At 35.5% G+C, this 10757-nt stretch overlaps 3 protein-coding genes across 3 annotated transcripts; all 3 read left to right on the forward strand.

The window, feature by feature from the left end:
* The first annotated feature begins 228 nt into the window (after window positions 1-228).
* LOC130506579 (uncharacterized) lies at window positions 229-3164 on the forward strand. Its single transcript, XM_057001258.1, has 9 exons — window positions 229-702; window positions 1286-1333; window positions 1435-1494; window positions 1850-1933; window positions 2021-2125; window positions 2241-2354; window positions 2455-2555; window positions 2656-2767; window positions 2851-3164. Exons 1-9 carry the CDS (start codon window positions 343-345, stop codon window positions 2977-2979), a joined length of 1113 nt encoding a protein of 370 aa, XP_056857238.1. The 5' UTR covers window positions 229-342; the 3' UTR covers window positions 2980-3164.
* Window positions 3165-4482: 1318 nt separating this feature from the next.
* Window positions 4483-6015, forward strand: LOC130506580 (peroxidase 1-like). Its single transcript, XM_057001260.1, has 4 exons — window positions 4483-4743; window positions 4884-5069; window positions 5177-5336; window positions 5516-6015. The coding sequence occupies exons 1-4, from the start codon at window positions 4498-4500 to the stop codon at window positions 5920-5922; spliced, it is 999 nt and encodes a 332-aa protein (XP_056857240.1). The 5' UTR covers window positions 4483-4497; the 3' UTR covers window positions 5923-6015.
* Window positions 6016-8330: 2315 nt separating this feature from the next.
* LOC130494781 (peroxidase 1-like) lies at window positions 8331-10287 on the forward strand. The gene is made up of 4 exons (XM_057001259.1): window positions 8331-8794; window positions 8920-9111; window positions 9194-9353; window positions 9694-10287. The coding sequence occupies exons 1-4, from the start codon at window positions 8531-8533 to the stop codon at window positions 10098-10100; spliced, it is 1023 nt and encodes a 340-aa protein (XP_056857239.1). The 5' UTR covers window positions 8331-8530; the 3' UTR covers window positions 10101-10287.
* The last annotated feature ends 470 nt before the right edge of the window (window positions 10288-10757 follow it).

The following is a 10757-nucleotide window of genomic DNA, read 5'->3' on the forward strand; positions in this document are numbered from 1 at the left end:
ACAAAATAAAAAATTGTTTTCTACCATAAGAATGGGCTTCCATCACCTTTTCTCTATTTTTGACATTTGTCATAATGGGCTTCCAGCATTTTTTAAAATTTTAGCCCATTAAAAACTAGCGTTTAAACATTAAAAAGGTCAATATCACGGATTAAATCATATTTCGATCAGTGTTAATTACGTATTTAATTTAAGGAAACGGAACTATATAGTATATAAAAAACAATAAGCGTTACCTTAAGCTCATAATCTGTCTCAGGTATTAGACGACTTTCTCACCATTACTAGCAGTAAACAAATTGCGTGATCCCAAATCTTATCTCCCCCCCTCGATTCGATTCGATGTCGACGGAGGCGGAGGCGGAGGTTGTTAACTCTGGCGAGGACTTCGTTCACATCGAAGAACACTCCTCCAGACCTACCGGCGACATCTCGTTGAGCGACAGCATAGTCAATGTGGAGAAGGAGGACGCCGTCGAGGACGAAGAAGAATACAAAGACTCCGATTCCGTCGTTAGCGGCGGCGATGCTGGCGAGGGAATCGTCAGCGGCGGTGGAGAGGGAGAGGGAGAGGGTTCATCGACGACGAAAGCGGAGCTGCCGGAGGAATTGGCGAAAAGCGTTGTGATGCTGACGTGCGAGTCCACAGGGGAAAGCGGATCTTGCGATGTGTATTTGATCGGGACTGCTCATGTTTCAAAGGTATTAATTATTCTCTCTCTGGTTTTGGGGAATGTTTGAATTGCATGTCAAAATTTCGACAAATCTTTTTTTTTTTTAAATGTATTTTTCAGATGTAAATGTTTCGGACAGTGTTTTTTGGTTGTGTAAGAAGAAGGGTTTAGGAATAAGTAAGAAACTCCTAAGCTTCTTGCAAGTTGCTAAAGTTCAAAAAAAAAAAGATATGATTTTGGATGGGTTTAGCACTTGAACTTAAGCTTTAGCTCTTTGCTTTTTTTTTTTTTAATTAGCATTCAATCATTTGGAGAATTGCATGTCAAAATTTCGACAAATCTTTTTAAAAAATGTATTTTTCAAATGTAAATGTTTCGGACAGTGTTTGTTTTTGGTTGTGTAAGAAGAGTTTCTTAAAGGGTTTTAGGAATTGAGTAAGGAACCCTTAGCTAGCTTCTTGCAGGTTGCTGAAGTGAGAAAGATATGATTTTGGATGGGTTTTAGTACTTGAACTTAAGCTTAGCTCTTTGCTTTTTTTTTTATTAGCATTCAATCATTCATCATGGGGTGATCCTGTAATATTGTTGCAATTTTATTTCGTTTGTTATAGGAATCATGTCGAGAAGTTCAAGCAGTTATCAGCATCTTGAAACCAGAGGTTCGTTTTTTCTTTTAGATGTTCACTGAGAACTGAAAGTTTGATATCTTTATTATGTGTGTCTATGTTTTGGTCTAAGCAAGTGGCTAATTGATTAATAGGCTGTCTTCGTGGAGTTGTGTTCAAGCCGTTTGTCTATTCTCAAACCTCAGGCTTTGAAGGTTTGCTTCTTCCTTCCTATTTTGGTTTGCTTTTCACATTTTATGGACATCTATCATTGCGTGAGATTCTGTAAAAGAATGTGCATTGCTGTTTCTTCTAGATGATAGATATTGTTGCAAGATTAACAAATAAGAGAGATGCCAAAATTTATTTTTAGTTAATCACAAAAACAGAGGATTCCTTTCTTTCAAATGATGCATGAACTCTGCTGGAAAAGAGTTGTTTGCCTATAGAATGTAGTTCACTTGTTCTGTATGCTATTGCTTTGTTGATAATATATCAGAGATACATCCACTTATACCTCTTCTAGGCCTTTTACTTATTCTGAAATGGTGCTATGTTTTGCTTCTCCAGATTCCAACCATGTCAGACATGATTGAAAGCTGGAAGCAGAAACAGAACACGTTCGGAATACTCTATGGATGGTTTCTTGCAAAGGCAAGTTTCCTTAAATCAAGATCTTTTTAATGGAAGCTAATGACTCTTTCTGAACCAAAAATTTACATCCTCTCCTTCTCTTATTAGATCGCCAGTCAACTTGAGGTTCTTCCTGGTGCTGAGTTTCGTGTGGCATACGAAGAGGCCCTTAAATATGGCGGCAAGGTGATACTTGGTGATCGTCCTGTACAGGTGATACGTTCGTCCACTGTTTAAAAGCATTTTTCTTAGATATGATGGAGTTGCATTCTCTAACATAGTTCCAATATATTGTTCATTTGATTTTCATTTTTCTTTTCCGAAGCAGATCACGTTAAAAAGAACATGGGCGAAGATGCCTCTGTGGCACAAAGTAAAGTTTCTATACTCCTTGCTGTTTCAAGCCGTCTTCTTACCAAGCGCTGAAGAACTCGACAAAATGGTAAGTCTTACTGTTATACATTTTGTGTATACAATTCAATGCGACTCATCATATCTAGTAATCTTGATTCTGGATATCTCTCTGTCTGTGGTCGCTTCAGTTGAAAGAAATGGACGATTTGGATATGCTGACTTTGGTGATTCAAGAAATGAGCAAGGAATTTCCATCTCTCATGGATACACTTGTGCATGAGCGAGACCAGTTAGTCTTCTCTTATCCCTCTCTATGTAGATTATCAAAATTCGCCTAAGCTTGGCTTATTCATGATGATGATTGGTGGCAACACAAATGAAATTCTCAGGTACATGGCATCCTCTTTGCTGAGAGTTGCAAGTGAGCACAGTTCGGTTGTGGCAGTTATCGGTAGAGGGCATATTAATGGAATCAAGAAGAATTGGCAGCAACCTATAACGGTTTGTTCTTGTGCCAGTCTCTTAATTCTCAAGGAGTTCATTTCGTTTTTTGGTTTAATACATAATTTCATGGAACTGTGCAGATGAAAGATTTGATGGAGATACCGAGCGACGAGTCAGTATTTACAGTGAAGAGGATAATATCATCAGTGGCGATTGCAGTTACAGGAACAGCTATAGTTACTGGTATACTTCTTGCAAGAAGAAGGTGAAAACAATTGTGATGTTGGGCAGAGTTTTTCTCTCCTCATTCTCCTGAGAGCCATACAAAAGAAAACTACACAAACTTAACAACATTTTACAGTCTTTATGCTTTCTTTCTCTTTCTTTTATTTTACTTTTGTATGTTGGTTGATGAAATTTTTCATAATAATAAAGCTTTTTGTTATTGAAGATAGTTTACATACTTTAAACCCCCAACACACTCTATTTTGCACTCCTTAACTATTTGCAACGGCACAGTTGCCTTCTGACCTCACTCCTGCTGAACCAGTCTTTACATTGATCCGACCCATTTTCTCCATGGAGTTAGCAAACTCAGAGAAGACACTTGTTTATGTTTGAGATTGTTGTGCTGAACGGTTCAGCCTGAACCAGTCTTCACCATTGCGCATATTTTATCAATATCAAAAATTCGGTGCAATTTGGTTAATATAGAAAGATTTTTGGCACTTGCGTAAATATAATTGTTGAGTCCTTTTTTAGTGCTGAAAAGAGCTTTAGCAGATTATGTAAATAACAAAGATCTCGGCCCTTTGCCCATCCCTTTTGGGCCAGTCTTGTATAGTAAGTATATGTGAGTTGACTAAACATCAAAACTTTTTTTTTGGACTAAATGATTATGAAGATACGTCATTTACATGGCTCATGTTGGTGTTACTTATGTATCAAATTATAAATTTGTTATCTATAATTAAACGGTAATGCTACATAATCTCCCTGATAGAAGAAATATAACAAACAAATTTGTTTGTATGTATCAACATTTTAACATAGTTGATGCATGACCATAATGAGTATTTGTACGTGTATAGCCGTATAAGGTGTTAGTAATCACTCACATTATTCAGGAACATGCAAATGACTTTCAGAATGATTGTTTAGCTGGAAGATCAACTTCTATAATACGTTCAATAAGTAAATGACAATAGAGTTTGAGAAAATGTTGGAAGAGAAAGAAAAAAAAGATGATGCAGGCGAAGAATATGAACGTGTGTAACACACATGACAAAACTAGTTATTATTTTAGCTCTTTATTTTATTGCAGATTGCAGTTTGATATAATAACTATTTTTGAGGCAGAAGACTGAGAATATGTTTGAGAATACTATTTACTTATAGAATGGAAAACTGAGTTTGCTTTGTAAAAGGTCAATAGCCTTATATATACTATAGAGCGAAAGTGATGAATGAATGAGTGATTGATCATATTTCAAAACTTTTATGTGTTATATATTCCTGATAAGTTTGTATTTAAGCATCATAAAAGAATCAAAAAAATCGTGCAGGCCTGTATTGTTCTTCAAATTCTACCAAGAAACATAGTATTTTTTTTTTAAAGGAAACCTATTAATAACTGCAAATTGGTATTATGATATGTAATTCCTATGTTGACATTTGGCAATGAAACTTTTCAAAACCCCTCCATTGATCTATAAAAACCCTGAGACTTTCTCCATTTTCTTCATCCTTAAACTCAGCTTAATACTCAACAAAGAAGAGAGACAACAATGGCACTCGAGAACTTGCTTGCCCTTGTTGTTCTTCTTAGCGTTGTTGGAGCTTCAGTTGCGAAGCCATATGGGAACCCGCTTGGGAACCCACGTTTGAAGGGTGATCTTGACCTAGACTACTACCGCTTCAGGTGTCCACAAATGGAATCCATTGTCCACCGTGTCACATTTCAGTACGTCTCTCGCAGGCCAACTCTTGCTGCTGCGCTTCTGAGAATGCATTTTCACGACTGCTTTGTCAGAGTAAGTTAATAGTTTTGCTTGAATTTTTATGTTTTAGTAATAAGTCATGAGTGGAGAGGCTCATGCATGTCCCTTATATAGTAATTGTCCCTTCATAATTATATTTTTTCTGTGGGTGTAATTTCTCTTAATTAAATTAGGGATGTGATGGTTCCGTTCTTCTGAAATCACCAAACAATGATGCGGAAAGAGACGCTCCCCCCAACTTGTCAGTAAGAGGTTACGAAGTGGTCGATGCTGTCAAGTCAGCACTCGAGAGGAAGTGTCCTGGTGTTGTTTCTTGCGCTGATGTTCTTGCCTTGGTCGCTAGAGACGCTGTTGCAGTGGTAACATTTTGCACTCTCAGTGGTTTTCTCATGACAAAACCATGCAATAATATTTATTGTACGTACTAAACTTGTTTTGCACATGGATTAATTAATTTTTTTCTTAGATAAGAGGACCATGGTGGCCTGTTCCACTGGGGCGTAGAGACGGACGCATCTCGAGACTTTCCGAGGCTAACTTACCATCTCCTTTTGCCGACGTAAAGACACTGAAGAAGAACTTCCTTGTCAAGGGTCTTAACAGTAAAGACCTAGTTGTCCTCTCAGGTATTTCCATACAAAACTATATTAATATTAATTACCAACAAAGAGTTTGTCTGAAAAACAGAGTTGGTCTAGTAGCTGATACTCTTAGATTATTTAGTAGGTGTATAAGGGATTATAAGTTCAAGTTCTCGTTGGGAGGGGTCTTGATATCAATCTGACTAACGTGATTTATTAAATAGGGGCTCACACCATTGGTGTATCATCTTGCGGTCTCATCAGCAGCCGTATCCATAACTTTACGGGTAGAGGCGACTTTGACCCAGCGATGGACCCTAGCTACGTTAGGGCATTGAAGAAAAGGTGCAAGCCAACTGATGTAAGGACCCCAGTGGATATGGACCCAGGTAGTGCCAGGAAGTTTGACTCTCACTACTTCAACATTGTGGCTCAGAAGAAGGGTTTGTTCATATCTGATTCAGCACTTCTCAATGACTTTGTCACCAAGCGCTACATTCAGACGCAGGTTGTGACTCGTGGGGCTTCCTTCGAAAGAGATTTCTCTGACTCAATGGTTAAACTTGGTTTCATCCAAATTCTTACCGGGAGGAAGGGAGAGATTAGGAGGAGATGCGCTTTCGTTAACTAACTTTGGACTTGATGATTGAAGTTCTAAAACGTTTTTTTTTTGCTTATTATGGTCTTTTAATTCCTTCATCAATCTTTTTTTTCCATGGAAGTTCTTTACCTTTGAATTTCGAAATGTGTAATAATGTATTTCTTCCTTTGACGAATGTTATCTACTAGATAACAGTCATTTTTTTTGAATAAAATGTTTTTCTCTCTAGCTAATGTTTATCTTTGAGTTTCATATTAATAAGTAACTAGGTGTTTTCCTGCACCATGTGCAGCGATAATTTTTTTTAAATTTTAAATTATATTTAAAAATGAAAATATATTAATATTATATATTTTATTATTTTTGACTAATAATTAATATAAATATCATTTAGTTAAGCATAAAATTAAGAGAAAATATTTTTTTTTATTTTAAATTATATTTAGAATATATATGTATATATTTAAAATTAGAATCTTAGATAAATTTTTATCTATTTCTTTTGGTTAGATGTATTAAATCAACTTGTACAAAATTACTAAAAATCATATAAAAATTGTATAGTTATCAAAAATTTAAACTAAACAATATTTATAAAATTTATACATATCTAAAAGAAACTAATGTATTACGATTAAAAAATTATGATTTTTTTCTAAAATGCAATTTTTTAAAAAAGTTAGATAATAAAAATTGTATAATTATAAAAGTAAAATTAAATAATATTTTGAAATTAAAAATATCATATTTGAATATATTTATTTTAGTGATGATTTGTGAGTTATTACATTTTTTTTGTCAACTTTGGTCACTTTAGACCTTTTAATCCTCAAACTGAGGTAAGGAGGGGTCGAACCCCTCATGCTAGGGCCCAAAGGCAGAGCTGAGATAAGGAGGGGTCGAACCCCTCACGCTAGGACCCAAAGGCAGAGCTCAGTAGCCACTTGGCTACGAACGATCCGGCGTGAGTGAGTTATTACCATATTCAAAAAAATTACCAAGAATATAAGTCAATATTAAATGTAATATATGAGTTATTGTCATATTCTAAAAAGTTTTCCAAAAATATATATCAGCACTAAATGAAATTATACATGTCATATTTAACCATATGACATGTCATTAATGTTAATAGATATGTCACATTTTTTTTTGTAAAAACAATCGTAAAAAAGACATATGGCAAATCACTTCGCAAATAATGTGCAGGGAATAGAAACAAAAGCTATCCAAGAATGAATAATTAAAATATATTTTCATTAGAAACTGAATTTGAATAAATTCAGAGCTCGCAAAGTTGAAAAGGCTATAATAAAATGTCAGAGTATGTGGAACCTACGTTAACGTTCTTGTATTATTTCAGAAACTCAACCAAAATTACTAAATTTTATAGTAACTGGAAACTCATATAGGTTAAGAGCATCTTTATCGGTGGAACTCGGAGAAGTTTCTAAACCAAAGAATTTATTTTATTTTATTTTTGTTTTTTTTAATTGAGATTCAGTAAAAAGATGTCCCTTAAATAGGAGATTTTTCCTTCTTTTTTCTCCTGGGTCCCTACGTTTCGTGGTCCTCTTTCCCTGAGAAACTTCTCAAATCCCACCAATATTTATGCTCCCAGAATTTAAGACTGCACTTTTTTGTCAGACAACTAACAACATAAAAGACTATAAAGCCAAAAAAAAGAAACAGAATCAGTTCTAAAGCATGTTCCCCCGGGAGATATAGCATATGATATGTCTATGTCAAAACTGGTGGTGACTGATTTGTTCATTCCAAAATAAACTGAACATGTTTTAGTTTGAACCACGATTTTTAACTTCTTTTATAACATCCTTTTTCCCACGAAATATTAGCTAAATTAGAATGTATGATTATCAAAGAGATTTCAAAATGATTTATCTGGCTGAGTATTTGGTTTTCTCATTTATTTCAAAGATTTTATATTTTACGTATTTTTTTATTCAAAACAAGAACGTAAAATTCAAATATATTCCTCTAGGGTTATTTTCGCAAGGTTCAAGATATTTTTTCAAAAATTGTTTGGGGAGTTCCAAAATTTTTAAGTATGGATAGATTTTTGACAAATTAAAGGTTGAAGTGGTAACTAAATGAGGATGAGGAGGAATAAAGATTATGCAAGCGACGAACCAGAACGTGTGTAACACACATGACAAACTAATTATTATTATATTTATTTTCTTACAAATTGCATTTACTATAATAATTATTTTGAGGTTAACAACAGAGCATTGGTTTGAGTATATACTATTTTACTTGGAATGAAAAAGAGTTTGCTTTCTAAAAAGTCCATAGACTTTCCATATAGCAAAAGAGACGGCAACAAAGTCAATGATCATTTCAAAATTTTCAGTTTAACATATTCTTAAAAGTTGAATATTCAAGCATGACACAAGAATCAAATCAGGATGATCGTGGAGGCCTGCAATGTTCTTCAAACTCTATCAAGAAACAGATTAATATTTGCAAATGGGTATTATCTAATTCCTGTGTTGACACTTAGCAACGGAACGTGTCAAAAAAACCCCTCCAGTGATCTATAAAAGGCCTGAGACTTTCTCATTTTATCTTCATCCCTAAACTTGGCTTAATACTCAAACAAAGAAGAGAAACAACAATGGCGCTCAAGAACTTACTTGTCCTTGTGGTTCTTCTTGGCGTCGTTGGAGTTTCCGTTGCACATCCATATGGGAACCCACTTAAGAAACAAAATGGACACAGGAACCCACGGGCCACGGGTGATCTTGACCTTGACTACTACCGCTCCAAGTGTCCACAATTGGAAACCATTGTCCGTCGTGTCACATTTCAATACGTCTCTCGCAGGCCAACTCTTGCCGCTGCGCTTCTAAGGATGCATTTTCACGACTGCTTTGTCAGAGTAAGTTAATATTTTTGCTTGAATATATATTTTAGTAATGCATGAGGACTCATGAGTGGAGATGCTCATGTCCTTTATATAGTAATGTTTCCTCCTTCGTAATTCATATAATTCATGTACATTAGGGATGTGATGGTTCCATTCTTCTGAAATCTCCACTCAAAGATGCGGAAAGAGATGCTTTCCCTAACTTGTCAGTGAGAGGCTACGAAGTGATCGATGCTGCCAAGTCAGCTCTCGAGAGGACTTGGGGTTGTCGTGGTCTTGTCTCTTGCGCTGATATTATTGCCTTGGTCGCTAGAGACGCTGTTTCAGTGGTAACATTTTGCATTCGAATGATTTTATCATTCCAAAACCAACAACATTAGCTCATTGATTGGTTTCTCTTTCTCTTTTTAGATCGGAGGACCATGGTGGCCTGTTCCATTGGGGAGGAGAGACGGACGCATCTCGAAGAGCTCCGAGGTTAATTTACCATCTCCATTCTCGGACGTAAAGACACTGAAGAAGAACTTCCTTGACAAGGGTCTTAACACTAAAGACCTAGTCGTCCTCTCAGGTATTTATTCAAAACATCTTTAAAAACACCCTAAAATAGTATTAGAACATCTTTTGTTCTAAAAATATTACACAAGGAACAAAATATATTACACAACACCAGTTAAAAAAAATACTTTTTTTTATTTTACTACCGGGTTTTAGGTTTAATGATTAGAGCTTAGTATTTATGAAGTAGAGATAGGATCAGAATTTAAGAGTTAGCATAAAATGCTATTTTGAGAATTATTATTATTATTATTCAGTGCTACTTTAAAATAAACTTTAAAAATGTTTTTGGAGATTTTCCCTCTTAGAATTTAATTTAAATATCAAGCTGATTATCATGATTTATTGAACAGGAGCTCACACCATTGGTGTATCTTCTTGCGGTCTCATCAACAACCGTATCCATAACTTCACGGGCAGAGGCGACTTTGACCCAGCGATGAACCCTAGCTACGTTAGGGCATTGAAGAAAAGGTGCAAGCCAACTGATGTCAAGACCCCTGTGGATATGGACCCAGGCAGTGCCAAGAAATTTGACTCTCACTACTTCAACATTGTGGCTCAGAAGAAGGGTTTGTTCACATCTGATGCAACACTTCTCGATGACCTTGACACCAACCTCTACATTCAGGCGCAGGTCTTGACTGGTGGGGCTTCCTTCAACAGAGATTTCTCTGAATCAATGGTCAAACTTGGTTTCGTCGAGATCCTTACCGGGAAGCAAGGTGAGGTCAGGAGGAGATGCGCTTTTGTTAACTAACTTTGGACTGATGATTGAAGTTCTAAAACGTTTTCTGCTTATTATGTTCTTTTATTCATGTCCTTTTTTCCACGGAAGTTCTTTGTGTTTGAATTTCAAAAATGTGTAATAATGTATTTCTTCCTTTCTCGAATGTTATCTGCTGAGTATTGTTTGAATTGAATGAAAATGTTTGTTTGTCGTTAAAGTTCGCTTCTCTTTGAGTTTCATATTAATAAGTAATAAAAACCAGCTATCCAAAAGTGGATAACTACAATATATTTTTTTAGAAACTGAATCAAAACAGAGCCAAACGTGTATTTCAAACAATGTCAAAAACCACACAAACTTGGTCTCAACCTTTTATTATATGGTTGAAGAAATGAAGATATAATACTAAGAAAAAATCCTTTGTTTAAAATGGATTTTATCATGACGCCTTGACCAATTTAAATGGAGGGAAAATGTTGGTTTTCAGATTCTGGTTGACTTGGTTCCCACGGCTAAGCTGTCTCTTGGCTCTATTGCAACTGTTAACAATTTGACAGCTTGCACTGTTGAGAGGATCAAAGCTTCTATGTCTTATGAGAGTCTGCTTGATAAAAACACCCATTAGGTAGTCTCAGTAAAATATTTTGGCGTTAATTGTCTCGTTGTTACGCCTGCAACATACTGCTT

The sequence above is a fragment of the Raphanus sativus genome, unplaced genomic scaffold, assembly GCF_000801105.2.
Source record: "Raphanus sativus cultivar WK10039 unplaced genomic scaffold, ASM80110v3 Scaffold3433, whole genome shotgun sequence".
Lineage (NCBI taxonomy): Eukaryota > Viridiplantae > Streptophyta > Magnoliopsida > Brassicales > Brassicaceae > Raphanus > Raphanus sativus.

Excerpts from the sequence above, each read along its gene's own strand:
- LOC130494781 (XM_057001259.1), top strand. The coding sequence starts at position 8,531 with ATGGCGCTCAAGAACTTACTTGTCCTTGTGGTTCTTCTTGGCGTCGTT. Across the intron at positions 8,795-8,919 it reads TTCACGACTGCTTTGTCAGA|GGATGTGATGGTTCCATTCT; the intron begins GTAAGTTAATAT and ends CATGTACATTAG. Across the intron at positions 9,112-9,193 it reads CTAGAGACGCTGTTTCAGTG|ATCGGAGGACCATGGTGGCC; the intron begins GTAACATTTTGC and ends TTCTCTTTTTAG.
- LOC130506579 (XM_057001258.1), top strand. The coding sequence starts at position 343 with ATGTCGACGGAGGCGGAGGCGGAGGTTGTTAACTCTGGCGAGGACTTC. Across the intron at positions 1,934-2,020 it reads ATGGATGGTTTCTTGCAAAG|ATCGCCAGTCAACTTGAGGT; the intron begins GCAAGTTTCCTT and ends TTCTCTTATTAG. Across the intron at positions 2,355-2,454 it reads CTGAAGAACTCGACAAAATG|TTGAAAGAAATGGACGATTT; the intron begins GTAAGTCTTACT and ends TGGTCGCTTCAG.
- LOC130506580 (XM_057001260.1), top strand. The coding sequence starts at position 4,498 with ATGGCACTCGAGAACTTGCTTGCCCTTGTTGTTCTTCTTAGCGTTGTT. Across the intron at positions 4,744-4,883 it reads TTCACGACTGCTTTGTCAGA|GGATGTGATGGTTCCGTTCT; the intron begins GTAAGTTAATAG and ends TAATTAAATTAG. Across the intron at positions 5,070-5,176 it reads CTAGAGACGCTGTTGCAGTG|ATAAGAGGACCATGGTGGCC; the intron begins GTAACATTTTGC and ends TTTTTTTCTTAG.